The following is a 20,030-nucleotide window of genomic DNA, read 5'->3' as shown; positions in this document are numbered from 1 at the left end:
GTGCTGAACAGGATGCTGCAATGTGCTTTCACAGAATTTCAGGAGAAACATCTGCTGAGTGGATTTGGCCAAAGAGGCACCCTGACTGGATGGAGCATGACCTGCCAGCATCTGAGAGCTCTCTTTATCAAACGATGGCTGTATGCTCGCAGAAATACTAAAAGCTTCTTTGCTCAGGTGATGGCACACTGCAAGGGAAAACAAATGTCAGTATTAAGGATCTGGCACGCAGAAATGTAAAAAATGTGCTCTTCTGCTATATTGCCTTTTATCAGAAATCATGTTTTTATTCACATAATTTTCAATTATAGAGGAGGGCTCCAACTCTCGACACTCATATGCAGTATTGTTGATGTCACATGCCACTCCAACAGGCCACACCTGAAAGGCACACGCATACACACATTACAATGCACACAGTGTTTCACATTTCATGCAATGTATTTGATCACATTTTGTTTTGATCAAATACATTGGCAAATCCATTGAAGAAGTGATTTAACCCTCATATGTTGAAAAAAAAATCACATTGATTATGTTGTGTGTCATTTTGACCCGTACTGTAAAAATCCACACAAAATAGTCAAAAAACAGGTTACACCAGTAACAACTTTGTATAAGATCATGTAAACATTCAGAAAAGAGACAGACAACAGATTTTTAATCCCAACAGTATATTTAAGAACTGTTTATGAAAGTTTTTCCATGTCACATTTCTTTTTTTCATTTAACTTTTCTGAGATTTTCAGTGTTTTATCTGCAAAGTATTGCACTGGCAGTTGTATGTGTACTGTCAGATTGTCAAGCCCCCCTTTGGTGGAGTTGTAGGCCACTATCATTCATGTCTTCTCTTGTGCTCAGAGATGCATCTGTATGCATTGCGTTCATTACAAGAACATTTTTGTTTTTCTTTGGGCAGTATGAAACAACTGCTGCTTTCTCAGTGAAAACAAACACTGAAGAATGAAGAGGTCTGCCCTGCATCTTCAGAATTTCACCGGGAATATCTGTCTTATTTCTTCTGACTGTTGCCCAACATAGTCAGCTTACTCTCCTGAACTTCATCACCAAGGCCGTAATTTGTAAACAAGTTATGACTTTGCAGCCCTTTACTCATCTTCAGCACCACACACATCATCTGATTCTTCTCAGATGCTTCTTCAGGTAGCTTTCCAGGGTGCACTTGCATATTCCATGCAAAACTAGATTTTGCATCACAGGCTGCCCACATTTTGATGCCATACTTGCCAGAAAGATCCTCTATCTCTAAAATCTCTTCCTCTGCATCACACTCCCAGTTCAAACTCTGTTATGAAGCTTCTTCAGCTGTAAATCTTCTTGAGCTCATTTTTGGTATGTTGGTGAAAGAAATGACATGAGAAGAGTGACGAGTCAAATGAGAAAGTTCCTGCTCTACACACACCTGGGTCTCTGGCAGTCACTGAGCAGTCAAAACAAAGTACATCAATTAGACATGTTTCTTTTGGATCTGAAAAGCTGCTTGCCCACGTTAAAGTGCCTGGGTCAAAATGACCCCCAACATCATATTTTCTCTTTGAAGTCAAAATGGCGCCCGAGTAGGCAGCCGTCAGCAAGTGCTCTCATGAGCCTTGCTTTTTTGTGTTTGTTTTGTCACTTTGTGTTTGTTGTTACGTCATGTGGACCTGATGTGGACTTTTTTCAGCATTTTTTGGCCACAACATTCATCAAGGAGGAGACTCTGTGCTTGGTGGTTGCGCCTTCTCGGCAACATGGGTATACCAGCACTGTTTTTGACTGGGAGGAATGTCGGCGCCATTTGACTGTCGTTGCTGGACAGTCCCGGGGCACTTGTGTCTTGCGCCTGTAATGGGCAGCATTTTTCACAGCCCCGCTTTGTTCAGCGGAGAGATCGGTGCTGTTGAACGGTCTGCGGCTGGATAGATGTAAATCTTGAGGGGCCGACGATGAGAAGAAAGGAGCGTTAGCGCGGACCGCCGATGTGGATTTGGAGCTGGGAGTCACGGCTTAGAGTTTGAAGCGGATTACGTGGGACATGAGAAGTTAACTAATCTCTTTTCGTCAATGGACGCGACAGCTTTGTGTTTGCTTTCAAAACTTAGCTTGTAGCAGACTTGTGCACATTTTCAGCATGACGTCTCTGATCCACTGGAGAAAGGACACTTTGATCCTCTCCTCTTTCATCTATAACCGCTTCAGACAACAAAGTGTATGCAGAAAAGTGGTGAAGATTGCACGACTGTCTGTGTTATGTTGTGTTATTTTTGTTATTTTGACTTCAAAATGGCGCCGCGAGAGTTGCTGCCTTTCCAGCAGCTCCTATATTTTGTTGTTCTACTTCTTCCTTTCATAACTTTGCTGCTGTGAATTGGGAATTTCTCCATTGCGAGACTAATAAAGGTTTCCTTATATTTGTATTCAAACTGTGCACAGACATCCGACTACACATCAGAGTGTCCAGATTTTACACACCAGTTCATGACCCTAGATGACGAAAAGTCAATAAATTTCATGAAGAAAAAGAAAAGGTATCCAGTGCTTTGGTCTACGCAAAAACTGAAATGGGTCAAATTGACCCTTAACATCATATAAGTACAAGGACAGAAGTGATTTAATACAAGGACAGAGGTTACACCAGTAAAATATATTTTAATAAGATCTCTATTGCAGGTGAGTCTAGGACCGATCGCTTGCGATAAAACGTCAATGGATGCTACAGCTTCTTGTTGACTTTGAAACTTAGCTTGTAGCCGACGTGTGCACATTTTGAGCATGACGTCTCTGATCCACTGGTTAAAGGACACTTTGATTTTCTCCTCTTTCATCTCAAACTGCTTCAAACAACAAAGCGTGTGATGGAAAAGTGGTTACAACTGCATGACTGTCCGTGTTTTATGTTATGTGTTGTGTTTATTATTTTACTTTATGTTACCTGTTTTGTTAAGTGCTTTGTTACAGCTGCCGCTGTTGTGAAAACGCTATATAAATCAGCATGTATTGTATTGTATTAACTGTAATGTATTTGTGTGCAACAGATTGTGCTTCCTGCGGGGCTTTTGATGGGATTTTTGGCAATCCCGGGCAAAAACAACTCCCTCCCTACTGACCAAGTGGAACTGTACGCTTGAATATTCATTCACTTTGTTCTGTGCTTGCTTGCTTACTTTAATTTCAGAATTTTAAATTTGTGGGATTATTTTGTTGGATTAAATGACCGTGTGGAAAAATACATATATACAGTGTCACACGTCCCATGTTATTTTAAGGGTGATGTCTACCGTTGATGAGGAGAGATCATCACTGTCAGTGCTATTTCAACCCAATTTGATTCGCATGAATGTGCACTTTATAAAAATGAATTTATGGCATAAATTGTTGATGTGATAATTTGGTAATTACTATTTTTGTTTTTAGGTTGTTAACTGAAGAAATTCAAATAGCTTTTATTTTGATTGTGGCTATTTCCTGTGTACCTTCCGGCTCCGTGCTTTTCCTGGTTGAAGAAAGAGCCAGTAAAGCAACACACCTCCAGTTTGTCAGTGGGCTCCAGCCATTCCTCTACTGGTTGACAAACATTTGCTGGGATATGGTGAGTACAGACACAAGCAGTATACTGAATAGACAAATGTATTATATACCTCATCTCTTGGAGCAAACGAGATGGCTGCACTTCGTTTGAGTGGGGGTGTCATGTTGCAAGATGATAGAGGACCCAAAAAGGAAGGCAGGAGACGCAGGGTGGGCTGAACAAAATGTATTTACAAAACACTGGAAACTAAATCCAAAACAAACAAAATCCTAAAAACACCAAGAAACCAAAGTAACAAACCTATGGCAGAAGCAAAACCAATGTGACAGCAATACAGCCACCCGACACTGAGTGGTCGCTGAGGCAGTGATTCTAAAAGAACGAATGACTCGGGTGCCACCTGTTGCTCACAAATAAAACAATAATGACATTGTGGGGGTGGATGAATCGGAGCCTCTCCAATGCAACGGTTCATCCTCTTCACTCTGCAGTATCTGCACTCTTCCAAAAATATGAACATTCATTCATTCATTTTCCGATCCTCTTTATCGTCACAATGGCTGCGGGGGGTGCTAGAGTTTATCGCAGCCATCATTGGGCAGTAGGCGGGGGACACCCTGAACCGCCAGCCAATTGCAGGGCGCACATAGACGAACAACAATCCAAGCTCACACTCACACTTAGGGACAATTTGGAGTGTTCAATCAGCCTGCCGTGCATGTTTTTCGGAATGTGGGAGGAAACTGGACAACCTGGAGAAAACCCGCACAGGCCGGGGGAGAACATGCAAACTCCACACAGGGAGGCCGGAGTGGGGATTGAATCCACAACCTCTGCACTGTGAGGTCAACCACTGGACCACCGGGCTGTATGGCAAGCCATTTGAGCATTTATTCCAAATCCCTGATACCAGACATAAGTGTGTTACACTAGTTCGATCTCTTTCAGCACTAGTTCGACACTCAGCCACACTAGTGACACACTTTGTCGAACTAGTTGCAAACAAACTCCAACTAGTCATTCATTTTCAGCAACATGTCAACTTGTCAATCATGGATTATTCTAACATGTGAACATGTGACACGTGATTTCCTGCACTAGTAAACAAGTGCGAGCTAAAATACTCACTAGTTTACGAGTGGTGGATAAAACAGTAGCAAGTTTACTAGTTAAAGCCCTTTGACGCCTTGATATCGAACTAATGAGTGTCAAAAATGTTACTTGTGCCCCAAATATACACTAGTTGCATGCCGCACTAGTGCAACTAGTGAGGTCTAAAATGTTCACTCGTAGAACTAGTGGATGCCAACCTGCTCATTAGTGAGCTAGTTGCACAAAAATAATGAGTAGGTTGGGCAGAAATGTGGCTGCAGGATTCCTATTGGATCTGCAGTTAAAATACACCAATCGGGATTCAGATTTTGTCATAAGCACACCCACTTCATTTGCATGTTTTACACTAGTTTACAAGTTGTCCTCGTAAAGTAGTAAGACTTTGAACCTCACTAGTTTGGTCTAGCGGGCCACTAGGGCGTAAAAAAGCTGACTAGCTGGGAAATTCCCTCTGCTTGTGTGCTTCCAGGTGTCACTATTTAGAATTTTGTCAGCACTAGTTGGACAAAAGTGGCACTAGTTGCCAAAAATGAGTGGCTAGCGAGGATTTCTGTGCAACTAGTTCGACAAAGTGTGTCACGAGTGTGGCTGAGCGTCGAACATGTGCTGAAAGAGATCGAACTAGTGTAACATACTCATGTCTGATATCAGGGATTTGGAATAAATGCTCAAATGGCTTGCCATAGGGCTGCCAAAGTATCAATATCGCAAAAACAAATATTGTCTGTTCCTGTATGTTTTGGCCTCTTCGGTACAGTGTGGTGTCATGTGGTGATGGAGTACACAGCAGAGATTGTGATAGAAATCTATTAATGTTCCTCTAGTTTTTCACAGATTTAAAATGCATTCTTTTGAATAGGTCTATTTTACCTGTATGTGCTTCCACAGCCTCTGTGTGTGAATACAGTGCACTCCGCTTAATAGAACACCATTGGGCCGAAGCGCTTCTGTTCTACTAAGCGGGGTTTCTATTAACCGGAGACACTTTATTAGGTACACCTTCAGACACGTCGACGACCAAGTTATGCACGCAGAAAACCCCCTGCTGACGAGTTAGAAGAGATATTTCGACTGTGGACGTCCATATCTTTAATCAAACAACAAAACAACAACTTTAATCAACTTCAGTCAAACATCTCAAATCACGAGAAAAATTTCGTTACTTTTGTCTGGAAACAGGAGTCCGTAATTTTGCGGTTGACTTCCCTCTCAATGCGCTGGATAAGAGGGAAGTCCTGGAAACCGCGGGCGTACCTTCTGAGAATCCGGCAATGCATCGTATCGTCTGAGTATGTCCTTCTTATCCGCCGGTGATAGCCCTCGTCTCTTGAATGAAGTTGAAGCCATTGTGACGTGCGTGTGTCTATGTGTGGAGTGACGCGTGCTACCTGTTACTGTATACGGCTAGAACTACCGCGTTTTCTCGCGATAGTGGTACAGTATCGCGATAGCTACACTTCGAAAACCACTAGTTTACAATGTTCATTGCTTACGGCCTGTTCTATTAAGCGGAGATCTGTTCTACTAAGCGGAGTATCTTTATAGGAAATTGCATTAGGCAAATCCGTTCCAGAGCCTTTTGCTCTATTAAGCGGATTACTCTATTAACCGGTGTTCTATTAAGCGGAGTGCACTGTATTTGTTATTTGAAGGAAAATCACTTCTCAAAGTGGATGATTTTCTTTCTCATTTATGAAAATAAGCAAAAGTTTCTCCACTTCCTCTCATATTTGTGGCCTTTGTTTGCTAAACACAAAAGGTCCTTTAGCCAGATCAGTGACTTTAACTTTTTTTAGGATGCTGCTGATTGTCCATTTCAGCATGCCAAATTCCCCAGCCAACACAGACACATGTACACCCGTTTCATATTTCGCTATCAAATCTTAAATCCAATAGTTTTGCACACTATGTTCCTCTTTTTTTCCACCAGCTTTACTACTTCCACTTGCTTTCTTTGGTGCCATGATTAGGAGCTGATATACAATGCAGAAATAACAGTCCGATTTGAGTAGATGTCATTCATTCATTCATCAAAAAAAAAAAATTATTGAACACGTGCGCTCACATTGGACGCTCTTTTTTTTATTATCTTTATTGAACACGTCTGCTCACAATGGAACACTACAAGAGGAAGCGTCACTTCCTCGTCTACCCGAGGAAGTGCGACTTCCTCATGTAAGGAAGGCAAGAGTAGTCGAGTGGCGCATTCAAGTGCGCTCGGTTTGGTTAAGAACCGATTTTCGGTCGTAATCTGAGGCATAAAAAAACTCAATTTTTGAGCAAAAAACGATTTGGTCGAGAACAGAGACGTTCGAAAACCCAGGTTTGATTGTAGATCAATATTAACAATTCTTTCTACGTTTGTACTTTTGACAGCAGTTAGGCTATTTCCTTAGTCGCTTCGGGTCCGAATATCTCATTTACAATGACGTTGAAGGCGGGAAGTAAAAAGTGCTCTGCCGCTGGGACTTTTTTTGATTTAGCAAAACTCTTTCATTTACCTTTGTGGTTGTTCTCATCCACGTTGCTTGTTTCTCCGTATATTCACGCAGGCGAACAAAATTCTCCACATTTTTGTTTAGAAGTGATGGGTGTTTTGTTTGGAACCACATTCCAAGCACGACAGAGTCGGTGCTCCGCTTAAAGTAAATCCAAATGAACGATAGCTTTCGCCTCGAGCCAGAAACTTCGCTGGTCTCGAAGTACAAGGCCATAAGCTTGCTGCTGCTGCTACCCACCGGTATGGAAGAGTACGTCATGATTACTCTGCCAGGCGATAGACCGCACAGGCATACAAATTGGATCATTTCCCACAGCACACCTGAAAATATCTCATGGTACACTGGTGTGCGGATTTGAAAAACACTGTCGTAGTGACAGCATGGAACAGGTGGAGGAGAAATTCGAGCTGTGAAGGTTTGCCCTGGATAGGAGAGGAATGAAGGTTCATTTCAGCAAGCCGTAGTACATGTGTGTGAATGAGAGTGACACAAGTACAAGAGTGAGGCTACAGGGAGAACAGAAAAAAAGGTTGAGGATTTTAAGTCACCTGCTGGACAATTCAGTGTGAACGCAAACCATTATCGAGACCCGAGGATTAATCTTCTTTTTGCTTCTATTTTGCCATTTGCCATTGCTTCAGCTGAACTACGCCGTCACAGCCTTTCTAATGGTGCTCATCCTAATCACGTTCAAGAAAGAAGTATACACCTCTGACGGCATACTACGGGCTCTTATCCTCCTCCTCCTCTTTTATGGGTATGCTGAGGCAGTTTATGCTTTTCATTTAGATGCACCTTGTCTTAGTACAGAGTGTTTTGTCCCACTTTGCTCAGAGCATGACAATTGTCCACAAAAACTGTGTACCTGTATAAATGTTGTGTATTGCAAATTTCACCCATCATTTTAGATGGTCCGTCATCCCCATGATGTACCCAGCAACCTTTGTTTTCTCCGATTCCATCACGGCCTACATTTTTTTTTCCTGTGTCAACCTCTTCAGTGGAATTATTTGCGGTGGAGCAACATATTTTCAGATAATGTCTCACACTAAGGTAAGACCAACAGTCACTTTTTCATATTTTGATTTCCATTCATCTTTCATTATGCTCTGAACTGAACCTGTGTATGGCACTTCACGTATTAGTAGTATGTCATGGAACTTACATTTCCAGTTCAAAAATATGGCCTGCATTTGAATTACTGGATGTTTGTCGTTCCAGGCCCCACCACACTGGACCTGGCATATCTTATTCATTTTACCTCATTACTCCTTGGGAAAAGGACTCGTGGACATGCAAATCCAACCGCAAATAAGTACGCTCATCTTTCACACCCCGAGCCCAATGAGCCGTGAACAATTGCGAGTGTTTTTGAAGACCGCAAATGTTGCGTTGACGCCAGAGTTCTTAGGGGTTCGTTCAAGTTCGCAAATGTTAGCACAAGCATTCTTAACCAGGCGGTCGCCTATACTTTTCTTGTTGCAAGGAAATTTTGCGATCTTGTCTATGAAAATACAGGCTTTATTGCTTGGCAACTCATGACAACCGGTCGTAAACACAGACATGACACATATGCAGTGCTGTGGAAAAAAAATATGTGCTCCCTTCCTGATTACTATTTTCAAGCCCAAGGAAATACAAACAGCATTTTTCAAATGACAGTTAAATTTGTGGATATACAGTATGTTAAATGAACACCAAAATATATGTTTTGTCAAATATTTAATGCTTTAATCCTAATTTAGGATTTTGGCCAAATTTGACCCTTTGGGATTTAAGGGTAGCATTTGAGTAGCAGAATTTATAGGAGCCAAATTAGACCCCGTGGGTTCTCCAGGGTTAAGGAAGGTACCGTATTTTCAGGACTATTCGACGCATCGTACTAATGGCCGCAGTCTCATTAATGGGTGACATTTCTGTATTTTACACATACACAGGACGCATCGTACTAATGGCCGCAGTTTTACAGTGGTAAAACATACGCCAGCTTAAACATACGGCATGCATGCGCGCACTCTAACACGTTAGCTTGCAGCATACGGTAGCATGCCAAGACATACAGATAAGATAAAAACACGTTTTTAAAAAGGCAACGAAAGCAGAACTGAGTTCGGGTGTATTTTATTTAGCCATCGTACAATGTTCTCACGTTTATCGATCAATCATCACCCAGAAATCCATCAAAGTCCTCATCCTCTGTATCAGAAGCAGAGGACTGCACATCTCAGTTGTCATTGAATGCATCACATGCTAGTGTGAGTTGCTACGCATTGCTGAGCGGAAAGAAGGAGTAGCAACAGCAAAGTCAACATTTCTCTCGTGTGAAGCTTTCCCACATTTGAAAGTAAAGAACAGAGCGAAACATGGTGGCAGCGCGCGTGTGTGTAGAAAGAATTGAACAATTGTGCAAGTACCGTAATCCATCAAAAACGCCGCGTTCCCTCTCGTTGTTGCGTATTGTGGCGTAACTCGCCAAGTGCTGCCTCTCACTCTTTGTAAAGTTGTGTTTGCCACCGATCATCCATTGTTCCCATGCCGTTTGCAACTTTACTTTGAACGCCCGGTTGATGCCAATGTCCAGCGGTTGGAGTTCTTTAGTCAACCCTCCGGGAATAACGGCAAGCTCAGAGTTCATTTGCTTGACTTGTTTTTTTCACCGCTGCTGTGAGATGGGCACGCATGCCAAAAGCATAACCGGTGGCTTTAAGTTTGAACTGAGCTTCGTAGGCGTGTCTTTTTGTCGTATTTTCAGGGGTTCTTAGAAACCAAAACCGGAGTTGTTTTGCAACAATGCACATTGCCACACTCTATACAAGTGTTGGTACTGGCTTGAGGCGTCCACTTACACGCCCACCCTTCACCATCGGCGGACTAGCTTGCCTGTCCTCTCTCTCTCCCTCTCTCTCTCTCTCCCTCTTCATATATGTATAAATACACGCCCACCCTTCCCTGATTGGCCGACTTCTTTCCCGCATGCGGCCACAGTCACTTCCGCCTTTTCTCGATATAAACAGCGTGTCGGCTGTCAGTCAGATTTTGGAACTCAGCGCATATAAAGGACGCTCCGCACCATAAGGCGTCCTGTCCATTTTGGAGAAAATGTAAGACTTTTAATGGCGCCTTATAGTCGTGAAAATACGGTATGTTTGGAAATAACTCAAAATCAACAATTTTGTCCAAATGATGTACTAAAACGAATATGCTCAATTTGGTGAAGAAAAAAAATATTTGCATTTAAAAGGAAGGGGTGTCAATTTTCCCTATCCCCCACAATTAGCAGGCGTCAGTGGCATAATCAGCGTGTGTCCGTGACAGTCTTAAAAGTTTCATGATTTAGTGTTTTTTTCCCCCTTCTAAAGCCAACAGCACCATGGACCCTTTGGAGTGGAACATTGTTGGGAAGAACCTCTTCGCTATGGCGGTACAGGGTGTATCTTTCTTTATTATCACCTTAATACTGCAGTACATCTTTTTCAATGGTCACTGGAGTTTCCAAGACACTTGTCGTGGTCTGTCGTGCATCAGGTATGCTCTGTTTTCAGAGATCAATGTATCTGCTGTGTTCACTGCTGTCATGAAATTTGGCTGTACATGTAATCAAGTCAATGTGCATTTGAGTCGTTGTGACAGCATTGTGATGTTTGTGTGTTCAGGCCATCGTGTGTTGGACCAAAGATTCTTCCTCTTGCCCCAGAGGATGAGGACGTGATCAGGGAAAGGGAGCGTGTCAAAAGCGGCAACGCTGATTCGGACCTCATCACCATGATTGACTTGACCAAAGTGCCTATTTGTTATGTTAATGATCTTATAGCAGCATGTCTTTGAATTATTTCATATAAAATGCACAATGAGGGTTGAACATTTATTGCACGGGCTTAAACAGATTTAATTCCGTACATTAAGTCATGTTGCTGTACATCTTTCAGATATACAAGGCTGGCGGGAACCCGGCAGTTGATCAGCTCTGCCTGGGAATACCTTCTGGTGAGGTGAGGACTATGTCGGAAAATGTTTTAGACTTTTAGACTTAGATTTTATGTTGATACATTTTCCTACAACAAACCACAGCATTAGCACTGACATAGCTAAAATGACAATTAATAAAAAGACATCTCAGTCCAGAAATGTGCAGTGCTGGGAACAGCAAGGATACTGCACAGAACCCTCAAGCTTCCTGGCCTCTGGTAGAGGACCCGCGCTGAATCAGGGACCGGACACCACCTGAGGGGTGACACGAGGATTTTTATTTATTCATTTATTTTTTAATAATAATAATAATACATTTTATTTATAAGCGCCTTTCAAGACTCCCAAGGACACTTTATAATAACAAAAAACACAAAACAATAACTATACAGGTTGAGCAGCGGCAGCCATCACCCGCCAGCGTTCACTCAACCCGAAAGTCAGAAAGAAACCACAAGGGAGAGAGAGGGGAAGAAAAAAAAACACGCTCAAACTACCCTCACTTTTAGGTTAATTTGAGTTAGGCAAAAAACTCCTGCACAAGCATATGACAGTTACAACAGGTCACAAGACATAAACAATGAAGACAGTGAAACAAGCGAATGTATGAAGGAGGGGCTGATGGTGGGGGACTAGCTTCCGTGCATACTTTCATCAGGGGAAGGTCGAGATAGCAGATGTTGTTTTGGTAGCAGGCTGCCCAAGAATTTAAGACAGCCTGGATGTCCTTGGCTTATGTCTCTTTCGTGGTGTCGATCAGCCAAATCCGTGATTTCATTCAATATTTGAGAACGGATTCCAGTTTCTCCAAGTTCTTGACCATCTTGTGTTTGACATTTTGTGTTTGAGCACAGTCTGAGTCTGAGTATTGGACATCCGCACTATGCCATCTTTAGACTGGCAGCCTCTTCACTTCCAATAGAGCCGCGCCCATCAGTTGAATTTTGCGGTAGATCAGGAAACTGCTCACACCAAACAGCAGCATACCTGTTATCGGAAGGCCGATACTGTAGATGTCATCCACATCCTCAACGGACAGTGTTCATAGGCACACCATTCTCCGCTTCCTCCAAAGATCTATGGTGTACCCAGCAGCAAAAGTCCCCGAGTGGCAAGTAGGCTCCCCACTGCCTGCTCTTCTCATCGAGAAAATTTTGTCGATGGCATCGAGAGACCAGCCAACCAATTCCATGTTTGTTTTTAGGATGAAAATACGACAGGAGGCTAGGAAAAGTCAGACAAAGACAGCACATGGACTGAGTGGCGAGCAGGGAAGGGTGGGAGTGGGGTGGGGGGACAGGAGCAGAAAGCAAAAGTGTCCGCCTTCGTCGAGAGCCAAGAAAGAATCATTTATTTTATATAGTATTGTAGTTTATAAACATTTTTCAAGTCTTGTTTTAGTTTTTTCATTAATTTGACGTAACCATGAACTGAAGACGTTAACACCAGCTTTATTTTGGTCTTTTATTGTACTTGATTGGATTGTGGTGATTGTTCACACTGTCATGGACGGGCACTGAATATACAATGTTTGTATGGTCTTTATTGCTTTGAAAGCTCGGACCTCATGAAAACTAAGAAGTCCAATGTATATACTATAATGCGTTTGTCCTCCAGTGTTTTGGCCTCCTCGGTGTCAATGGCGCAGGGAAGACTTCTACATTTCGCATGCTGACGGGAGACCTGTCGATTACCTATGGAGAGGCCTTCCTTCAAAACCACAGGTGCATATTGCTCAAAGAGTTATTAGTTACGTTGAAAAAAGTTAATTAAACTGATTATGTGATTTTAAAAATAAATTTCCTGATTGTTTGACTTTAAAAATAAATAGACCAACAACCCCATAAAACACGATTTTCCTTTTTAAAAAAAAAAAAAAAAACATTGACCATAATTTATAGACCACATACAGCTCTTTGGGTCGCGCAGTGCCTCAGGGGCAAGTGACTCTCTTTGGTTCCCAACTTTGCGGGGATATATGGATGACACAGGTTACACATTTGTGGTCATCTCCTCCACCCAACACTGCCAGCAAAATAAAAATAGGCTCAATAAATTGCTTGTTTTGCTCACAGACCATGAGTTGAGTGATTATAAGCAGGGCAACACTCAGCAAATCAGTTGCCATGAATATATGTTGACAGCATTTAAACACATTAACAAAATCTAAAAAAAGCACTTAAATGTCAAGACATACAAGTTAGAGGTAAGATCGGGCCAAAAAAAAAAAATCCAGCCCTACCCGACCCGATAGTATTTAAGCCTGACCCATTGACGAAAAAAATTGAAGGCCGTTCGTCATTTTGATGGGTTTAAAATTGGGCCATTGACCACAGCAGCAGTACGTCCTTAAGAATCTAGCGCGGCACTTTAAGAGAGAGAATTAGAGAGACAAAGAAAAACAATGACGGGTGGATAGAGACAGCAAGGAGTTCTTTGAATTGTCATTGCAAGAGTTTAGTACAGTATGTGTTGTGATGAGGCGACTTTTGTTTTTTTTGCGAACAACGGTCTCTCGTGGCCAAAACTCTTGATGGCCTCGAAACGAAAAATATATATAAATAAATAATAAAATAAAATCAGCGAGAGACCTGACCCGAACCCGTAGCAAGGATTGACATTTTAGGCCCGACTTTTAGGGTCGGGCCCGATTTCGGGCCACCCGATCTTACCTCTAATACAACTGGGTGTCATGTTCGGGCAAGCCGAAATAAAGTTGGGATCCCAGAAGTGCAGACACCAAACAAGGTCTCCGTAGCAAAAAGGGTTTAATATACAAAAATCGCACTCCCAAAGAAGTAACATAAAGTGCTGGTCAAAACAAGGACCAGAGGGCACAAAAACGAACAACAAAAAGCGCTTGGACAAAAGGCCTGGGGGGGAAAATAAGAACCCCGAAGGCAAACAAAAAACAATGTAGCAACTACACGCAAGCGAAGGCCAAATTACAAAATAAAAACCATACTTACAAAATACTTCGTACCGAGAGTTCAAAAAGCGAAATACGACGAGGTCAATAGCAAAATCAGTCTATGAGCAAGGAAGCAGCAAGGCAAAGGTAATACTCCAGCAACAGGTGCACAGCAGAGGGCCCCTTAAATACAGAGTGTAGCTAATCATAGATTGGCAGCAGGTGTGCACAAGAGTCTGCTCATGCCACCTGCTGGCGGACCACCCGGCTTCGATGGGTGCGCAGCGTGGAAAGCGCGGAGAAGGGACGGACGGGTCCAAGATCCATGAGCGGGGGACCCATTGCCGATCCTCCGGGCCGTAGCCCTCCCAGTTGACCAGATACTGGAACCCCTTACCCCTGCGCCGAGAGTCCAAAATTTCCCGCACCGTGTACACCGGGTCACCATCGATAATCCGTGGAGGAGGAGGCGAGGTGGGAGGCGGAGCCAAGGGACTGGTAGCCACCGGCTTAAGCAGGGAAACGTGGAAGACTGGGTGGACCTTCATGGTGGGCGGCAGCCGGAGCTTGACGGAGACGGGGCTGACGATCGATTCCACCACGAACGGTCCCGTGAAGCGGGGCCCCAACTTGCTCGAGGTGACGGCCAGACGCAGATCCCTCGTCGACAGCCACACCTCCTGGCCCACCTGATAGGCTGGCGCCGGGCGACGACGACGATTGCGATCATCCGGTTCCTGGAGGCGGTGCGAGACAACGCGGCCCTGGTCTCCTTCCACATGCGATGAGCCCATTTCAGATGAAGCTGCACCGACCTCCACCTGCCTTTCTTGTGACGGAAAAAACGGCGGCTGATAGCCATAGGCAGACATGAAAGGAGACCAACCTGTGGCCGACGAGACGAGAGTGTTATGGGCATATTCCACCCAGGGCAGGTGAACAGACCATGATGAGGGACGATGGAGACACACGCAACGCAGAGCCCCCTCCAGGTCCTGGTTCATGCGCTCTGTCTGTCCGTTGGACTGCGGGTGGTAACCCGACGATAGACTTGCCGTGGCTCCCAGGGCCTGACAGAACCGCTTCCACACCCTGGAGACGAATCGGGGACCCCGGTCCGACACAATGTCCACTGGAATCCCATGGAGCCGGAAGACATGGCGAACGAGAAGGTCAGCGGTCTCCATGGCAGACGGTAACTTGAACAAAGGAACAAAGTGAGCAGATTTAGAGAAGCGATCCACAATGGTAAGAATAACGGACTTTCCCCGGGAAGAAGGGAGGCCAGTGACAAAGTCCATGGAGATGTGGGACCAGGGTCGAGGTGGAACGGGAATGGGTTGAAGCAACCCTGCCGGAGGCTGGTGAGAGGCCTTAGTACAGGCGCAGGTGGAGCAGGCCTTGACGAAATCCAGAACGTCCTTCCACAGCTCCGGCCACCAAAATCAAAAAATACAACAAAAATAAATGAATAAAAATAATGGCTTTATCGTCCGAGTGAATAGGCTTGTCTAAACAGATGTGTTTTGAGGCTGGATTTGAAATGTGTTCATGAGTCTGTTTTACGAAGGGATGTGGGGAGTCAGTTCCAGAGCTGGGGAGCAGAGCGACTGAAGGCTCTGTTTCCCATGGTGACGAGGCGAGGAGGAACGAAGAGAGCGGACAGGTGTAGGAATATGGACGTGGTCAGATAGGTATGGAGGGGCTAAGTTATGGATGGATTTGAATGTGAGGAGCAGGTTTTTATATTGAATGCGGTGTAAAATGGGGAGCCAGTGGAGATGTTGGAGGACAGGTGTAATATTGTTTATGTATAGTGTGAGTGTGATAGTGCATTTCCTTTTGGAACGGGGTGTGGAAATGCTTGAGCAAAACATGATTATTTTGAGAGTCAGATGTGTATGACACCTGTTATCGAAGAAGGCTGTTCGGTGACGCCAGAGAGTTTGGGCCGGCCACCCTCCCCTCTGTGGCACACGAACATTTGAGCGTAGAAAAGGAATCCGGAGCTAAACTCTGGTAGTCTGCTGCGGGTTGCGTACGGACACCCAGCTGGTTGGATGCACACTCTGCCAGGGATGTTGGATCTCCTTCCCAGTGCGTTACAGTGCGAGTTTGGTCGTACTTATTGCATTTAACCAACTTGTGATTGTATTGCTTGCTGTGCTGATTCTTTTTGGCGGAATAAATGATGCTCATATTCTAGCAAAGTTCAGTGTCTTGGGTTCATTTCTGTGTGTCTATTCTCAATGATCCTGCTTGAGTAAATAACAAAAGTGTCGTGATGTGAGAGCACATTTTTCTTTTTTTCATCTTTTTTTGGGGGGGGGGGGGTTCGTCTTTTTTCTCCCTGCAAAGTCTTACTGCCATTTCCTGTCTTCACAATTTGGCCAGCTCAACTATGAGTCTCGAATAAAAACAAATTTCAAAGGCTAACTCTTCCTAAGACAATAAGTAAACTTAATTGTGTGCTGCATGTGTGTTTAAATGAAGGATAAAACAAACTCAAACAAATCAAATACAGCAGCCCTCTGATTAATGACTTGTTTCAGAGGTTTTTAAGCTGTTTACGGCTTTTAAATTTAATAAAGAAAAAACACTGTGGGGCGGCCCGGTAGTCCAGTGGTTAGCACGTCGGCTTCACAGTGCAGAGGTCCCGGGTTCGATTCCAGGTCCGAGCCTCCCGGAGGGTAGTTTGCATGTTCTCCCCGGGCCTGCGTGGGTTTTCCCCGGGTGCTCCGGTTTGCTCCCACATTCCAAAAACATGCGTGGCAGGATGATTGAACACTCTAAATTGTCCCTAGGTGTGAGTGTGAGCGCGGATGGTTGTTTGTCTCTGTGTGCCCTGCGATTGGCTGGCAACCGATTCAGGGTGTACTACTGCCCGCAGACAGCTGGGATAGGCTCCAGCATGCCCCGTGACCCTCGTGAGGATCAAGCGGTAAGGAAGATGAATGAATGAAAACACTGTGGTGCCCATGGTGGCAGATGAGTGTCCTGAAGGCATTAAATTCCAGTTGTCATTAATTAATTAAATTCTTAACATTATTGCGATATTGTCATCCACAGTGTCATCAGAGAGATGGACCGCGTTTATCAGCTGATGGGATACTGCCCACAATTTGATGCCATATTCAAACTACTGACTGGCACTGAGAATCTGGAGCTTCATGCCCGTCTTCGAGGAGTGCCTGAGGAGTCTGTCACCCAGGTAGCAAAAATAAAAATTTACCACTCATAAAAAGAACTAATTGAAAAATAGGTAAAGATGAGTCAAATTTCGTCTCGGATGTAGAGCCAAAATGTGTTAATGAAGATTTTCACTGAATTTCACTGAAACCTAAACAAGTCTACTCAACAGGACGTCACACCTTTGTACATTGTGTGTCTTGTAGGTGGCTCTGTGGTGTTTGAACAAAGTGGGACTTAGCCAGTATGCCAAGCAAGAGGCTGGAAACTACAGCGGAGGCAACAAGAGAAAACTGTCCACTGCGATTGCCCTCATCGGTGCTCCGCTTGTTTTATTTCTGGTGAGGAACATGACACCTTGTCAACCAACATGGGCAGTGGGTGAAAGCACCCCAACACATGTGACATGAAAGTGTCTATAATTGACAATTACCTCAACAAACGTGGCTGTAGATGGACAGCCTGTAATGTTACAAGTTTGTCCATGCAATACTGGAAGGGTCATTCCACAATTGCAAAATAATTTAGGCACGGACGGTTTGTGAAATCAGGGCTTTTATTTCAGGAAAAAAATGGTCACGTAATTAGATTTGTCTACATGACAAAATAAATCCCAATATATAAATAAGTCACAATAAAAGCAAACTTTGATTTGAATGCTAATTGAATTTGGCAGGTACAGTAGTTACAATAACAGGGTTACAAGCCACAGGTTTGCAAATCAACATTGAGTTTTTACAAAATGAGTACATGCTCGCTGTGTGAAATGGTTAGGGGAGATGATTGTTGCATCCTAGATAAGGGAGATATCAATCACCACTCTGACACAGATGGTTCTTCTGGAATGCGCGCACCGGACCGGCGACTAATACCACGCGACGAGTGTTGGGGCGCTTTGCTCTGGGAAGACGCTGAAACAATGGCGAATGGCTCGCCAATTTCGCTGCCTCAAATTGCCTAGTCGTGACGAACACACGCTTCCAACACCCCCAACGTCAGCTAGTCACCTGGTACTCGAACAATGGGCAGATGACTCACCAGATTGACTACATTCTGGTTCAGTCATGATTGGCGAGTTTAGTCCTCAATGCTTAGGCGCAGACACGGGCAGCAAGAGCAGCTCCAACCACGCGCTTGTGCATGCTACCCTTTGCATCCGACTTAAAGTTAATAATACAACTAAGTATTAGTTATTAAAAACAAATTCCGCCTTTGAGGGCTGTCTTTCTTGTCGGTATTTTATTATTACTTATAATACTTATAAGTAATAATAAATAATAATAGTATAGCCTGCCAAAACGCACCAAGCGGATTGATGTCGCGAAACTGAAACTGGATGCGGGAGGAATTTTCAAGTGGAGATCCAAAGCCGACTACGAAAACCGGCTTCCGATGAGCTGGAGCAGGAGTTGCGGGAACTCAAATCTACCATCGCTGCAGCTGCGCGCTCGCATCTCGGCTCCATCAAATGCCAGAACCGCGACTGGATCACTGCAAACATGCTGGCCCTTGCAGAATGATCCAGGCTTGCACGAGTCATGGCAGCAGCCAACTTCCGTGAACTAGCGACTTCCCACTCGGGTGATTCGGGTAGATCGAAATGCCTATTGGCGCGACTTTGCCAAACAAACTGAGAGTGCCACGGCCGCGGAAGATATCCACAAGCTTTACCAGCTGGTAAAGAAGGCGATCCAGAAATACACCTGAGTCAGCGAAATGATCTGCGCGGAGAACGGTTCCGTGATTACCTCCTTAGAGAAACATCTGCAACGTTGGCGCAAACACTTTGAAGTTCTACTTCATCACCCACCACCACCGTTAGCGCTTGTGCTTTCTGCAACTGACGAGGAGTACGACTGCTGCTCGGACCCGCCTACGGTTGATAAAATTCGAGGGGTCCTGCATCAGCTCCAAAATAATGAAGCCCCGGGTGATGATGGCATTCCAGTCGGAGGTATACAAAAGCGATTTTGACGTCTTTGCAGTGTGGCTCCATTGTGTCTACAACACTGTGTGGATGTCCGAGACCATCCCGGATGACTGGAGCGAAGCAGTGTTACTACCCCTTTTCAAGAAGGGAGACAAAAAGCAAGAACAACCTATGAACATATATTTCAAAAGTCTGTTATAGCATTCATAAAGGTACAAAAGTGTTCATAAAAAATATGAATAACTTAGACCACACCCATCAGCAGTCGCATTGGAGGAGCCTGGACGCATCATGTGATGCCCTTTATCAATGATCACGATATCTGGTTGGTTCGCCATTACTATCTTGTTAGTCTGTATCTGGAAGTCCCACAGGCTCCTTGCTCAGTCATTCTCCACCACCTTTGAAGGTGTTTCCCATTTTGACTTTGGGGTTTCCAGTCCATACTCTGCACAGATGTTTCGGTAGACTATGCCAGCCACCTGGTTATGGAGTTCCATGTAGGCTTTCCCTGCCAGCATCTTACACCCTGCAGTTATGTGTTGGATTGTCTCAGGTGCCTCTTTGCACAACCTACACTTTGGGTCTTTGTCTGGTGTGGTATATCTGGGCCTCTGGCTCCGGTGCTCAGGGCCTGCTCCTGAGCAGCAAGTATGAGTGCCTCTGTGCTGTCCCTTAGGCCAGCTGTAACCCGGATTATGGCATGAGGCAATGGGGAGTGGACATAACCAAAATCTATATTGACTTAAAAGAGTAGCGTCGTTAAAAAATTACTTAATTAAACAGAATTGAATATTGCCGTGGCCCGAGCGAATCAGGGCACAAAATACTAGTGGGGTGTCAGCGAATGAGAGGTGCAGTTTTTCACCTTTGTGACGTCACGAGCGTGCG

General features: G+C 44.2%; 1 protein-coding gene across 1 annotated transcript in view; it reads left to right on the top strand.

The window, feature by feature from the left end:
• Positions 1 to 20,030, top strand: part of LOC127593454 (phospholipid-transporting ATPase ABCA1-like) — a 139,214-nt gene that overhangs the window by 106,543 nt on the left and 12,641 nt on the right. Inside the window, exons 19-30 of the mRNA XM_052054912.1 lie at positions 35 to 177; positions 3,036 to 3,118; positions 3,415 to 3,589; positions 7,785 to 7,900; positions 8,052 to 8,196; positions 8,365 to 8,458; positions 10,503 to 10,668; positions 10,797 to 10,923; positions 11,070 to 11,132; positions 12,727 to 12,833; positions 17,090 to 17,231; positions 17,416 to 17,550. Coding sequence (XP_051910872.1) covers positions 35 to 177; positions 3,036 to 3,118; positions 3,415 to 3,589; positions 7,785 to 7,900; positions 8,052 to 8,196; positions 8,365 to 8,458; positions 10,503 to 10,668; positions 10,797 to 10,923; positions 11,070 to 11,132; positions 12,727 to 12,833; positions 17,090 to 17,231; positions 17,416 to 17,550 — 1,496 coding nt within the window. The remainder of the gene's footprint in view (positions 1 to 34; positions 178 to 3,035; positions 3,119 to 3,414; positions 3,590 to 7,784; positions 7,901 to 8,051; positions 8,197 to 8,364; positions 8,459 to 10,502; positions 10,669 to 10,796; positions 10,924 to 11,069; positions 11,133 to 12,726; positions 12,834 to 17,089; positions 17,232 to 17,415; positions 17,551 to 20,030) is intronic.

This window comes from Hippocampus zosterae, chromosome 20 (genome assembly GCF_025434085.1).
Source record: "Hippocampus zosterae strain Florida chromosome 20, ASM2543408v3, whole genome shotgun sequence".
Taxonomy (NCBI): domain Eukaryota; kingdom Metazoa; phylum Chordata; class Actinopteri; order Syngnathiformes; family Syngnathidae; genus Hippocampus; species Hippocampus zosterae.
Note: the sequence above shows the minus strand (reverse complement) of the source record. Positions and strands in the feature narration are given on the sequence as shown.